Source organism: Falco cherrug, chromosome 7 (assembly GCF_023634085.1).
Source record: "Falco cherrug isolate bFalChe1 chromosome 7, bFalChe1.pri, whole genome shotgun sequence".
NCBI classification, from domain to species: Eukaryota; Metazoa; Chordata; class Aves; order Falconiformes; family Falconidae; genus Falco; species Falco cherrug.
The window spans coordinates 32,147,985-32,162,849 of NC_073703.1; the positions used below are offsets into that span (position 1 = coordinate 32,147,985).

The 14,865-nt window shown below is 37.1% G+C and overlaps 1 protein-coding gene across 6 annotated transcripts in view; it reads right to left on the minus strand.

Annotated features, from left to right (window-relative positions):
* PPM1A (protein phosphatase, Mg2+/Mn2+ dependent 1A) overlaps positions 1-14,865 on the minus strand; it is a 35,215-nt gene that overhangs the window by 9,031 nt on the left and 11,319 nt on the right. For 3 of the 6 annotated variants that reach the window (XM_055715416.1, XM_055715415.1, XM_055715417.1), the window contains exons 2-5: positions 10,557-11,408; positions 8,685-8,802; positions 3,605-3,713; positions 1,180-1,237 (exon numbers count right to left, since the gene is read on the minus strand). In XM_055715416.1, coding sequence (XP_055571391.1) covers positions 1,180-1,237; positions 3,605-3,713; positions 8,685-8,802; positions 10,557-11,390 — 1,119 coding nt within the window. In that variant the 5' untranslated portion in view covers positions 11,391-11,408. Of the gene's footprint in view, positions 1-1,113; positions 1,238-3,604; positions 3,714-8,684; positions 8,803-10,556; positions 11,409-13,929; positions 14,084-14,865 lie in introns of those variants that run through there. The other 3 variants (XM_055715418.1, XM_055715414.1, XM_055715419.1) reach the window with 3 other exon arrangements.

Below are 14,865 nucleotides of genomic sequence, written 5' to 3' on the forward strand. Positions count from 1 at the left end.
AGAGGTTAAGTCTCTAGCAATGCCACATATGACAATTTCTTAGCACCAAGGTTCTGCACCCTTCATTCAAACTTGCACATAGAATTCATTACAAGCCATGAAGAACAGTTGGCATGGAGGTGTAGAAAAAAAACACAACCCAAAATCACTAAAATTACCCTTTGCAAAAGTACCACCTCCAGTTTTTTCTTGAAGACCAGAAGTAGCAAAGGCAAGCAATTATATGAAAAGACCAAAATGGTTGTGTTTGTTTCAAGTGCAAGGATGAAGAATAAGAACAATAGCGAGTAAAAACGCAGGAGCTGCATGCCAGCTATTCAGCATGCAAATTTCTATATCCAAGTTGCCAACATCATCACAAAACAAAACCACTTGCAGAACAGTAACATACTACAGAATGTATTTTGAAGGTAAAGCATCCTCTTCAAGCAACTATTCAGGAATTTTTACGCTGAAGAAATAATGAAACTGCCAAATAAACTAGTGCCCAGCTGTAAGGCCAATGCACAATTCTTTATGTCTGGATGCACTTCACATCATATCTAAGTTATTTTGCTAATAGGTAAAGGATCAATTTAACTACTTTATGAAGTACAGCACTTTCAATGATAGAACACTGTTTCCCGTGATTTAATTGAAATTGGGATCACTGGTCATATTTTAAGAGTTCTGGGGTGGTTTTTTTCCCCCCACTGATGGTGGATTCATGTCACTCTGACCGCTGACATACAAGAATGTAAACTGTATGCTTGCTGTAGGATGCTCTATGCTGAGGAATAAAAAGTGCTTATGCAGTCCATTTGGAAACTTAATATATCCTTAAAATTGTTACAAATCTGTTTAACCTACAAGTATAGCATTTTTCTTCCTGATGTTTGGGGAAAAACGTCTCCCATAAAAGAGAAAAGAAGATATACATGACCGCACCATTTGGAAACCCAGGCAGGATTCAAAGAAGAAAATTCCAGGGGACAAATGAATCAATGATACGAGAGTTCTGAGATTATGATCAGCAGAAGCCAACAGAAGACAATTACAAACCAGTCCAAAGAGAACAACGTTGCTATTGCTTCTTTGGGGCAAATGGTCTTTTAACAAGAACTAGCAATACGTTTCTTTACAAAACAGCTAAAATAATTGGGGTAGGGGGAAAGATAATGTATGAGAAAGGATACTTACAGTATCATCATTCCTGTAGGGGTTCAGTCTGTTATAAACAGCTTCAATCACACTCCGTCTAGACCAAAAAAAACCCACAAGATTTTAAGATTGTGTTTTGTTTGTTTTTTCCTAAGTCAAATTCCCCAAGTACAATTTTAATTTAAAATGCAAACTTTAAAAGGTTTTAAATTCACAGAACCAAGCTTACTGCAAGTTATCACTAAGTGTCATCAAACACTGACCACAGCTACTGTATAATTAAAACCTTTAGGTTCAAGAAAAACAAGGCTGAGCACCACCCAGAGTTCAGCAGAACACAATCTGACTTTCAGTTGAAGCTGTGGTGCTGCTTGGTGCTACATCTTCCGACTTCGAAAAAGAATGTCAGAAAACTTGATGGATGTTGAATGCCCTGGTCATTTGTGTCTGATGAACACTGCAGTAGTACTTCATGTATTATGGCACTTTCACAGGGGAACAGTGGGGTTTTTATTTTCTAGATGCACAAAAATTGCATTCTGAAGTACAATTTTGTTTGTGTTACATTCTGAAATGTACTTTGCATGTGTAAACCTGGAAAAATTATTTCTGAAGCAATACTCTTACAATAATATGTCCAATACTCTCCTGCAACTTTTCTCCAAGAAATTTAATCTGCAAATAGCAGTTATACATATTGTATCTTCAGATTGGAAAGTATTTTTTCTGGAAAAAATATGAAAAAAATCGATTCAAGCATCTTGACAGTTTCCTCCTTAAAAAAAAAAAATCTGCTTAGCATATTTAAGACAGCTTGTAATTAACTTTCATCTCTGGGATTCTCACCTTTTCTAATATTGAGAGACAATACACTGATAAAATATTAATAGAAAAATTGCAAGCAACATGTAAATGAGCAACATTTTCGTTGTTTTTTTTTAAACACAGGGTGAAAGTCTTCTTGAAAACTGATATTCAAAAAAAAAAAGAGCCAATGTGAGGCTGAAGGAAGCAGCAGCCTTTGCCTTACCCAACATATAAGGAAACAGCTTTGGAGGGGGAGCAGGAAGGAAAGAGGGGAGTAAAAGGCACGAATGATAGATTGGCCTTTAAAAGCAACATTCTTCCAGATCCCCTTCTGCAGAATCAAGTATGATGAAGTAGCAGACTACAAGTGAAGTGCCATACAAAACAGGCTTCAAAGAACAACCTTTTAACTGCTCATGAAAGCATGCATAGGAATCGCAAAGGAGTGCATTAGAAGAAAAAAAAAGTAGATGATAGGTTTTATAATCATCCTGTAACACTGAAAAGTCAGGAACTACCATGCAGCAGCATAAACACCATAGTGAACCTAGGGAGTGATTATAGGGCACAATAGGAGAGGTTGAATCTAAAGCAATAAAAACAAGCAATTACACACAAAGTACGTTGCACATACGAACTGGAAAGCTTCCCTTATCTTTCAAGAAATGGGTATCTTTGATTCTAAATAAAGGCAGGATTCTTGAAAAGCATTATTTTCCTTCCAAACTGGCAGTAGTGCTCTGAGTTACACTAAGATCCAATTAAATCCATACTTCTATCAATCCCTATTCAAACTAGCGTGACTAAGACACAAAATCCCACAGAAGTCAGTCACTTCAGCTCTTCCTCAGGATCACGATGCTACTGCTAGCCAAAGTAGATTTCAGTTACATACCTAGAGTCTTGATGTTTTGGTGTAACAGTACAAAAATCATGCTCTGAAAGGTTAAAAATATAGTCTGTACCGTATGTGCCCAATCACACAGCACAGGTTCATGAACAAACTATTCAACCAAAAAGCACTTGGTTTGGCATGCAAAGGAGCTAAGCGCATTGCTTCCTTAAAGACTGAACATCAATTTGAGAAGCCACAGAGCATCAACACTGAACTCTTCAAGGACAAAGCCAGCCTATATAAAGCTGTAAGTTTAACTTCCCACTTTTCTTTTTTGATAGACTATCTAGTTTTCAGATTTGTCAGAAGGAGAGATACAAAAGCAAACTTTCAAGCAATTACAATGCTGCTTTAGCTACAGACAAGAAAACTGCCAAGCAAAACATCATGTAAATACCACTTGTTAAAGTGTAGAACTACATTATCCAAGTAACTAGTAACTAAAGTCAGTGCATTATTTTTGCATCTTCAAATGTAAACCTCCCACCCAGAAAACCCAGTTAATTACAAAACACAGACACTCAGGCCACCCTTAAAAAACTCTCAGTCCTTCCCAAAACTACTGTTTGATGTTTTAGTAGTGATTCAGTTAACTCTGTTCTTATGCTTGTCCTTTTCATTCAGAACAACCGAGTAATAAAAATTGGAGAACAGATCACCTTTTGTCCTGTACCCTTCTTCCCTCCCCCCACTTTTAAGAGTGGCCTTACAGTAAAGTTTTGATTTAAATCAAAAACCACATTTACACTGATGTGAACTCACTTGCTTGCCAACTCCCCCCCCGGTGGGAGGTTTGGGATGCTCTCAGTTGCTAACGTACGCATCACGTGGACTAAGTCTGGGACTCCTTCACCCTGCTTCTTTATGATCTCTGGGAATCAGAAGTACTTTTTTTGTAAGTGCAGTCCAAATTTAACTTTAAAAGATTGAAACACTCAGTTTTATAAAAAGTCAGCTTAACTTCTGTTAATATAAGTATATAAAAGATAACAGACCATATTCAACGTGGTAATTGTTAAGTTTGGTTCCGTAACAAAAAGAACCTGTAACAGATTTGACAAAGATATACTGCTGTTAACATGCACATTGGGTTTTGAAATACAGAGCTACCTAACAAAAGTGGGGGGAAAAAATTATTTAATGGCTTTCCTGCTATACATTAGCTATAATAGAAGATGTAACATCCTCCCAACAAAATGCCCTGGGCATGAGGCAGATATTAGCATCAGCTTTATCATTGCAACAGAGGATAAAATATTATTGCCATCATAGAACACATAATATGTTTTTAAGAAACAAATGTTAGACGTATGAAAAAACTCCCATGGCCGTATGTGTATTAGCCAAAACTTTCACCCCACTGCGTTACAGCAACACGTAAATTTTAAGAACTATGACATACAAATTAAAAGCCAGGGACAACACATTCAAGAAACTTTCCATCCTCAACTCACTCAGGGGATATGTGAATATTGGGCAGTTATTTAAAGCTGATCCACTCCAACTTCTGGGTGAAGAGAATCTGTATTGTAGCCACAGCCACGTTTGCTAAGAAATCCATTCTTTAACTTTATTCTTAGGCCTGGGATTATTTTTTTTTCTTTTGTTGTTGTTGTGTGTGTCCCCCAGGCCATAAGCACACAATTTTATTTGAACCGAGAAGATTTCAGACTATACCGCCCCTGAAGAGTCATTCTTTAAACAGGGATTTTATGAAATTTAAGGAACAAGCACATTGTTTAAAATGCATCTAATCCGTTTCTCTGTAAACATGAGCTCTTGGAAACTGTAAGAGATACAAATTATTAAGACTTGGCGCTGTTGATCTTGAAGTGAATTCTGCAGCATACACACCATAATGTGTACATATATGCATATATATCTATACATGCACCTATGTACTTGCACACTACTCTTCATTTAATAAGCATTTACACAGCTGGAAGAGTAGTTGGAATTCATCAGTACCACTTTCAAAAAATACTCCAGCATTCTGTTTTTGCCCTAAATGATAATTACAAAAGAGCACACCAGTTTCTATTTTATAATTTCATTAGTGAAATAAGGCACATTAAAAGCTTTTAAAACCCACATGTATCCAGTCCTTTTTAGTTAAAAAATTAAAACCAGCAATTGTGAATTACTTTTTGTGCATGTAATAGTTCTTCAGGGCTGTGAGTGTTTAGAAAAAGCATCAGCTCTATTCTGCAGTCAGGCTGTGTAAATTATTTGCAAGGTACAGTGGAAAGACTGCCTAGCCCTCAACCAGTGTTAAATGCTACAACACAAAGCTTTAAACTGTTTACTTAAAAACTTACATTTTAAATACACAACACCACACACCACAGACACCTCAAAAACTTGCCATTTCCTCAAAATCTAGAGCCAAAATTCATTTTGTCATCTAGTATTTAGTAAATAATCTACACTTATATCTGAATAAGAAGCGAAGATCTCAGATTTGGTTTGCCAAGTTCCTTTATTGTGCAATTTTGAACATCTAGTATATTCTACATTGTGCTAATGCTAAAGTTCTGCTGTACAAAAATAAGGAATTTATACTTTACCTATACTACACAGTTTCACAACCTGTAACTGCAGTACATTTAACATACAGTCTCCACTAAATGAATACATTTATATTCTGATAAAACTATAGATACAGACTGAATGAACACTGAAGACAACAAATGGAGTCGGTCTGCTAGCTGTGTAATTTATTGGAATTACCTTCTTTCAATACATCTTACAACCCTCTCCCCATCCTTTAATTTACTTTTAAAACCTTCTATACATTTTCATGGCATCAAGTACTGGAAAAATGTACTTACAACCCTAAAATAAAGGATTCAAAACATATATGCTTTCTTATCTTCTGAATGGGAATTCCACACAAAGGTTAAGAAAAAGCCAGAGCTTTGATTTTTTTGAAAATACGGGAAAGAACATTTAACAGCTAGCTTAAAATTATTTATCTCTATATCGGTATAAATATTGCAAGGGTTATCTATTACGGAATGTTTTTATATCAAAAACTGAGAACAGAAAAAATCTTAGACAAGTTTCTTTTTAGAGTCAACATACCAATAACACATATTAGTGCAAATAATAGCAACACATTTTGGAATGACTGATACTTATTGCAAGTAATGGCACAAAGATGCCACACTTTAGCTTTCATTCATTGTAGCTACAAATCCAGACCACAAACACATCAAAGTTAATAAGAGGAGAGTTCTAGGTGGCATGGAAAGCAAAAATCTTCCTATGTTTTTAAAATCTTAATCAGCTGTGCTTTTTCAAGATCATCAGTACTAAGCCCTATTCAGTCTTAAAACTCATACTGCTCCTTAACAGTATAAAGATATAGTTTGGGCTGAGGGAATAAAAATACAACCAGAAAAAAATGCACAATAGTAAGCACCAAATCTCATTACTTGTTGGACTACACTGAGTACTGCAGTGCATATAACACATAATATGCATTTTTACCAAGTTCCCATTTTAATGCATTTTAATTTTAAATTGATATTACAGGTTAGTAAGATCATTCTGAAATGATACTCTTTACATTTTCTAGTTCCTTCAGCGGAAGATGAGGCTTTTAAAGGTAAGCACTGCCATCCTTAAAAGTATCCTAGGATAACGGCAAGATTATTCATTGTAGTGTTTAAAGTTTCAAACACTGTAGCAGTCTTATCTTACTAGCCAATACCGCATTATCCACTTACACCAGGAAACAATTTAACTGCATGAGAATTATGAAGTTAAACATAAAGTTATTCAACTCCTGTTCTTGAAGCTCTGCCTTAGTTCAGCTGCTCAACTTTCCTCAGGAATAAGAGCTAAAAGGCCAAATGTGCACATAGCTGATACAAACCACTGCTGGGTTGAATAGTGTTTGCTACGTATTAATTAATTTAAATATTATCTTTGTGCAACAATAAACAAAAGATTGAGGACAACTAAAAAAAAGCAAAGACCCTTGAGAGGAATTACAATGTATTTGCTCAAGTTGTTCAGACATCATCCCATTAAATTAAAGTGCTTTATAACTACATACAGAATCCTGCCTCTATGCAAGTACCACACTTGACTCATTACTGAAATTTTCTATTTGTATAAATGTAAAGTACTGGCAGCCAAATTCATTGTATGTAGCAGTCAGATGCGGTTCCAGTGTTTAGGTTCCTCATTTACAAACTGAATTGCCTGTAGAAAAATGTCAGCTTTCCTCATCATAATATCCCTGGCATACGAGGCCAGCTGAAGATGCAGCTTTAACTCGGACGTATTTTCATATTCCAGATCATGAGTTTGTCTAAACTTAGACAAAATATCTAAGATACGAAGGTAATACCAGCCCAGATTAGGAGAGTTAGCATGCTGTAAATCCGTACGTGAACTGACAGCATACTTGTTCCTCACCAATTCTGTGAGTGGGCAACATAGTAAGCTCTTCAAATGCCTGGTGCAGAACTGCTCACTGCTTTGAAATGGAGAAAGCCATCTGACACTTACTCATGCAGTGTTACCATGCACTTGGATATTCCTGCTACGCTGTCAAAAAGATTCACGCTATTCCTTACTGTGCACCAACTTCTTTTAGGCAAGTGTTGGATTATGCACCAACTTCTATTAGGCAAGTGTCTGTCTGGACATTTGTTCAGGGGCAGAACAGATGTAGTTGGTCAAGACCTTGCAAATGAGGCCGCTGAATATGGTGATACTTTCTGAAGGAGCACCTACCTACACACGTAGTAAGTGCTTTAAAATTGCACATTAATTTGTCTGAACCCAGAATTCCCATGTAGGCAAGTTCTCTGTGGAATTTCTGAAGCAGCACTGGCTTATCTTCAAGCAAGTTAAGGGCAGGGGGGAGTGCACGATATATTCCTCTAACTTACTAATCACTGATACCATAGTTGTGAAGAACTCTGTGTATTGTGCCCTGTGTGCTATTGAGGACTCTTGGACTACACAAACGTAATTAGACTTGTAACATATAGGTCTAGAAGAGTCCACTACAAAAATAGATTCAACCTATGCAAATAATGCAATACAGCATGTCTTATGTTTCAGAAACAAACCCCAAGCTGTGGTCATTTTTAAATACTGAAAGGCACTATAAATCCAGTTTTAATGAGAAATCTTTTAAAACAAACTGATTTGAAATACCATTTTTAGTTAGGTGACCCAAAATGCCTAAGACTTGCAGTTTCAATTTTAAGTTTAAGAACTCCCAAAATAAAAATTTAAAGCAAAATTTTTAAGTTATTACAGTAAGATGAGCTCCCAGGTCTTTTTCATCATGAATGCTTAAAGATTAGCTTTGACAAATTTCTGACATACTTTCAAATAAGTAAATATGTTAGCAGATGACAGTAATCAAGCTGTAATCCTACCATAACTGGATAATAACATACTATGGCTAATTTGTACGTAACTACATGGAAAAATGGCACTCAAATTACCATCTTCACAGACACTTTGCAAGATATTCTGATTATTCCATCTAATGCCATGTAACAGGAACCAGAATTTACTGGTCAGAAGTCAGTGCTGTCAACAGACTCATGAAGAACACTGAGCACAAATGAATTATTTCTCTGCCATCCTGAGTAACTTTGAGGGCTACAGGCTGCTGCACATTCATAACAGAACTTTTTCAGCACATTAAACAGGACTATGAGTGCCTTTTTCAGACATACACTAGATGGCCAACGGCATTTGAAGGTTATTAAAAAGCCTGTATGTGTTAAAGAGTTTAGTTGTTGGAAGGGGAAGGGGGCCGGGGGTCTGTTTAGAAACAAAGTTACTTATTTTTTTTTAAATGATCCACCTTCTACTCTGCTTTCCAGGTACTTGTCCAACTCTGCCTCTCTTTTCACCGCCTCTGGTGATACCTTTGGTGCATTCGGAAAACAGATCAATATCACACTCATGTTGTCTCGACTTCCCTGGTGGAAAAGAAAAAATTATTTGAGAACATATACACACCAGGCTGGATACACAAAGCATTTTACACACGCACACACACACAAAAAAATAATCACAAATCATATGGTCCTAGAAGACAGCTTTTACTACTGACGGCTAAAGATAATATTAATCCTAATTTCCCCCTACCCCCTTACAGAATTCCAGAAGTCTGCCCATTCATTTAGTACAACTTTGAAGTCACTCTTTGTTCTTTCCTCTTTTATGGTCTGAAGACTACATGAGTCAATTACAGACAGTCCATTGTCTTTAAAAACTGACATCACTAATGAGTGATGTGTAATTACAAAGTTGTATTCCATCTTGTTTTAAGCACTATCCAATCATTTCGGGAAAACAGCTGAATATTAGATGGGTAAACAAAAGCATTACTGCTTAAAAGCACTAAGTAGAGAGGTGCTGAATTCAGACAGTGCTTCAACCTAAAATCACAGCTATTAGCTTCCCCCCCTACCCTCTTCTTTTAAAACAAGGAAAGTTACAAGTGACAGAATCTGTTAAAAGATCAGCTGGAAGGGGCCCAGCCCTTTACAAAAGCATTCTTTGAAATGGAAACGTTTAAAACTCCAACTAAACAGAACCCTAATATTTGAATAATGTTAAAATATAAACACATTCTGCTATTAACACCAATTAAATGAACTGAAGTCAGCAAGATCAAAAACAAACCAGTGTTTAAAACAGGAGTATATGGGCATATGAGGAGGTGCTGACAGTTCGGTACTGCAAACCTTACAGCACCCACAAGCCATTGCTCCTTTCCAGGTATTTGTTCTCAGGATTAACAGCCCAAAATTGTAAACAAAAATATATGTATTATCAATCTGCCAAAATGCTGAAAAGCAGTTACATTTCTCCAAAAGGGAAAGAATGACCTTGTTAGCCATGTGGCAAGAGCGGAGATGCTGTCTCATCTCTTTAGCATCAAAAATGTTGGCTTTTTTTACATTATGACTGATAGCTTGCCTTTGGAAAATTAAGTTCAAGCTACAAAACTCAGTATTTCAAATCTCTTCTTTAACTGCATCATCCTGCAACTTATTAATACAAAGTAAAAGTTATTGTAGAAAAAATTACACAGATTTGTTAGATAAACCAGTCCCATCTTCTACTTGAGCTAGTTTCAGGCCTGTATTGCACAACACTGAATAAGAAATACAGTAATTAAACCAGAATAAAAATGAACCTAGGAAGTCAGATCTTCATATAGTCAAAAAGAAATTTTAAACTGCAAAATATGAAGGCAAGGTTCATTCATTCTGTATTTATTTTGGTGTAATTATGACAGTAACATTACTACTATATGCCCAAGAAAGGAGAGGAAGATTAGGAAGGGAAAGAATATTCTGTAGCCTGATTAAGTCTTAGGAGTTAAGCTTTTGTAAAGTATGTTGTGAAACAGAAAAGGGCAGTAACTGTACTTTGCTTGCCCATAGATTTCCATCAGCTTCTAGTTTCCCAGCAATCACAATGCATCTGTACACTGTTCTAAACTCTTCATTACCCAAAAGCACCCAAAAAGCTGTATGATTTCTGTCGGGTGTTCATTTCCCCTCTTACAACCATTTTCATGGGAATCATGGTGATTACTGTCAAAGTAGTGCTAAAATAAACCATTGGATACTTATAGACTGGAACTGAAACTTTTTCTTAACTTGTTCATAAGCTTCTAGTAGTGAATACACAGTAAACTGCTTCTCTCAAGTCTGGCTACCTTGTACAAGCAGGTGTCAACTATCTCATTGCAAACTTTCTCAAGGTCATCAGTGACTTCAAGTCTGGATCTTACAAAGTCACACAGCTCTTCATTTCCCATAACATCCCAGATACCATCGCAAGCCAGTATGATGAATTGATCATCTTCTTCCGATCTCTCAATTTCATAAACTTCAGGTTCAGGTGAGACCAGCTGTTCTGTAGGACCTTTCCCATGGACACATTTGTAATCAAAGTCCCCAAGTGCCCTTGAGACAGCAAGAGAGCCATTTACACGCTGAATCATTACAGAGCCACCTGCATTCTGTATACGCTCTTTCTCCAGTGGATTACTTGGTTTGTGATCCTGTGTGAAGAAGTGAACCTTCCTGTTTCTACAAAGTAAACCTCTCGAGTCTCCACAGTTGATGAAGTATGTATGTTGGGGAGAAATCATGACACCCACAGCTGTTGACCCACTTCTGTCTGCACCATGTTTCTTCTCAGAGATGACTCTCATGTGTTCATCAATTTGCAGAAAACCTGTTCTGATGCCGCTCTTTACACTTTCCACAGATGGTGGCCCATCTGGTCCTTTAAAATCCTGGTTGCTCGTTATGTGATCTAATAAATGCTCACAGCAGTACTTGGCAACCTGTGATCCAGCGTGCCCATCATATACAGCAAAAAATGACCATCCATCGAGTCCATTTGGCAAACCAATCACAGCTGTATGTGCATCCTCCATTTCAACTCGCCAGCCCTGCATACTACTCAGACCGTAACGAAGCCCATTCCCTTGCCCCTGGGCATTATGCTTCTCCATCTTTGGCTTGTCTAAAAATGCTCCCATGATGACTTTCCCTCAGTTCTAAAAGAAAACAAAAAAAAAAGATTAATAAGACATTTCTTAAACATCTCTTGTTTAAAATCCTATTGAAAATTATTAAGTAACAGCCCAAATAACATTCAGATGACAAAAAATACACAGATATAAAGCTGACTTTTCTGTCTCTCTCTCTCAAGTCAAATTTGCATTGCATTCATCTAATTTGAACAAGGACACTGCTACTAGCTGAACTGCACTTTTCATTTTTTTGCAGTTATTTTCAGCTGCTTTACTTGAAAAACTTATATTCCACTGTCATTCATGGTTTTGACAAAAGCCTCTAGTATAAGTATGTATGAGATTGGTTTGAAAGAGGATTTGTTAACTGGCACACATCTGGATAGCTATGCTCCCTGCAATTACTGAACCAATGAAAGGGTTCAATGTTTCTAGGACAGTGGCATTCCCTACACCCCTACCTGCTGGCCACAAAGTCCTGCTCATGCTCTGCTTTTCCGATGGTAATGGGGAAAAACCCAAACTGATTAGGTTTTATTTTGGGGCAGGAGGTTTGTGGGTTTTTGTTTGGTTTGTGGGTTTTTATTTAAAAAAAAAAAAACAACCAACAGATAAAGTGATCTGAATGATCCAAGTGATGCCAGAGCCTGCATTAAAGGCAGAGGCAACACCAGATAACCAGGAGCAGGACTCAGAAGGACCAGAGCAGTTGTCCCTTTAGGCAGCAGCAAGCCATTAGTTTGGCTCGGCCATCTTGTGAAAGTTCATCCTTAGATTTTCAGTTAAATAACGCAGCAAGCTTCTTTGATGTCTGTGCTGCAGATTTACTTAAAACCTTAATGTATTCATGCTTCACTGAAAGACAACTGCCCCTGACAAGTTTAAGGAAATCTGTATGGAAATAAAATCACACATATCGTAAATTCACGCTTCCTTATTCAAGCCAGACCAATATACTGCACACCCTGTCCTCCTCCACCTCCTATCGTTGGGATGTGATGCAGTAAATATTCATGCTTAAGAGAATAAGAATTATATTTGCAGACAGCATAAACTGACTGGTTTATCTTCATGACTTTCACACCCTAACCACCCAACCCACCCTTCTAATGCACATCAGTTTATTTGCGCATTCGTTATTAAAAAAAATCATACAAAATAGGTCACATATTTTACATACTTGCAAATTCTGCCCTGGGACACATCAAAGTGTGCAAATCACTGTTATACAATACAAGGTAATGGAACAAGACTACAAGCTTTTCTATTTGAAAACAGTGGACAAAAAACTAACTGCAAGAAGAATTTCTGAAACAGATTTTACCTGGGGCCCCAACTAAGCAGCTGCACCAGAAGAAAAGTACGCTAGGGGTTTTAGAAGGTTTTAACTCATACATGGAATATATTTGATCAGTTTTCCAAGTGATAAACACTTTTTGATAACATACTTTTACAGCAATACAGCTCCAGCTATAAGTGACACTATATATCCAACAAAGCTTTTCACATTGTCTCGTCCAGGCATTTATAAAATATCTGCATTACAAGGAACTGTCAAGGAATGTTTTCATCTGATCTCACCACAACAGTGATTCAAATGGCTCTTTGGCTCACATGCTTTGTTAACAACTGCTTCCTCTCACCCCAAACCTTGCTTTTAAGTTCTGTCTCTTCTCAAGTGAACACAAAATATTGATGCCCACACAAACTGTAACTAGTCAACAAAATATAGTACACTGGTCTTGTATCCTAAGCACATGCATGAGGTTCACATTACTGCAGTTGCTAGGAAAAAATACAACTTAGACTTTTTTATCTTCACATACAATTCTAGTGAAGTCAGAGTGATCAAAATAATTACAGAACGCTGCCATAAATCAAGTGGGAAATTATTTTGCAGAATAATAGACTTTTTATTCATTCCATAATAGCAGCACAGTTTAACACCTAACTCTTATTATTGAAGAGATCATAAAATACAATGTAGATACTCAACTATTTCACCTTAATTTAAAAGCTCAAAAAGCAGAAACTGCCCTGGAAGTATTTTACATTATTACTGTGTTTAAAACAAAACAAAAGCATTAAGAACAAGATACAGTTAAACTGATCAAAATCTCTGTCAAATTTGGGCTAAGAAAGGCAGTTTTCCTTCTAATCTCTTGCATTATTAGGTACTCAGTATTCACAGTTGTGTATTGTAAGCTGTCCCTCTCAGTAATTTGTCACTTAAACCACAATTAAAAATACCTACAGACAGGTCGTGTGCAGTTCTAGCAACTCATACAGAAATCCTACCACACTTCAGAAGTTAACAAATCCGCCCTCCATTTAAAATCAAGTCCCTCTATCCCCCCCCAGAAGGTAAACTGAAAGCTGTTGCTGTTCTAAATTAAGCCTTGTAGCCATTGTTGACACATGATTCTTCAAGGGTGTGAGCGACCCACTGTAGAAGTGAATACAACCAGACAGAAGGATAACCACAATGTGGTCACATAACTTCTCCTTAGGAAATTATTCACAGCCCATAGCATGAAGTAGTCACCTTCTGAAAACTGCAGTAACACACTGCAGTTCCCTTCCTTGCAACACTCCAGCTCGTCATACTTCCACCAGAACACCAGTCTAAACCTGTAGGAAAGTAGGCCAGGTTTTCAAAATCCTCACTGTATCTGAAGGGAAAGCACAGTTTTCTGTGGATAGGATGAATGTGCCAAGCCTTTAGTTTTTATAGAATTCCAATTCCTGTTCAGAAAAATTTGAGTTTAATACGACCAGTCTGTGACTGTGAATTCTTATTAATTGGAGGCTACCTGCTACTTCTCCTCCCATACCCTTACGTGTGGCTAAAACCTGGAGAATTTTAGAAGTCTTAGTTATAAACAAAGAAAAAATAATTTTAAAAGGGACATGCATACTCACACACACACAAAAGGCTGACATAAGACACACATGCCTCCTTTCTACTAAAAGTACCTTTTAGACCTGTTTTTGAGTCCATATTACAGAAACATCTTTCCCACATAAGCGTCTACCTAAATCACTAGTACGTTTCTTCATTCTTTCATGAGGCAGTTTGTACGCTTTACTGATTAAGTCAGAATGACACCTTTAGTTAAGCATATAACTGTATGCAAATCTGATTAACCTACAGCAGCGCAAGCACCCAAGTTACAGCACGATTTTGTTATGTAATAACACTAGAGAGAGAAGCCGGACCCAGAACAGTCTGCGTGTGTGATGTGTAATAAAGCAACAGATTCTGAACATGACTGAACTTAGCCCTCTCTTACATTATTTCAGTCGTCTTCCTAAACAAGAGCTCTCATCTTAGGACCCTTATTCAAATAATTTTACTACCCTTCCCCTTGCCCTTCTTAACCCAGCCACACATTTCTGCAATCACACTAGAAAACTGCAGCCTCATAGGGGGAAAAGAACAAATCCTCTGCTCTTGAAGCCTCAATTTTCAGGATGCTCG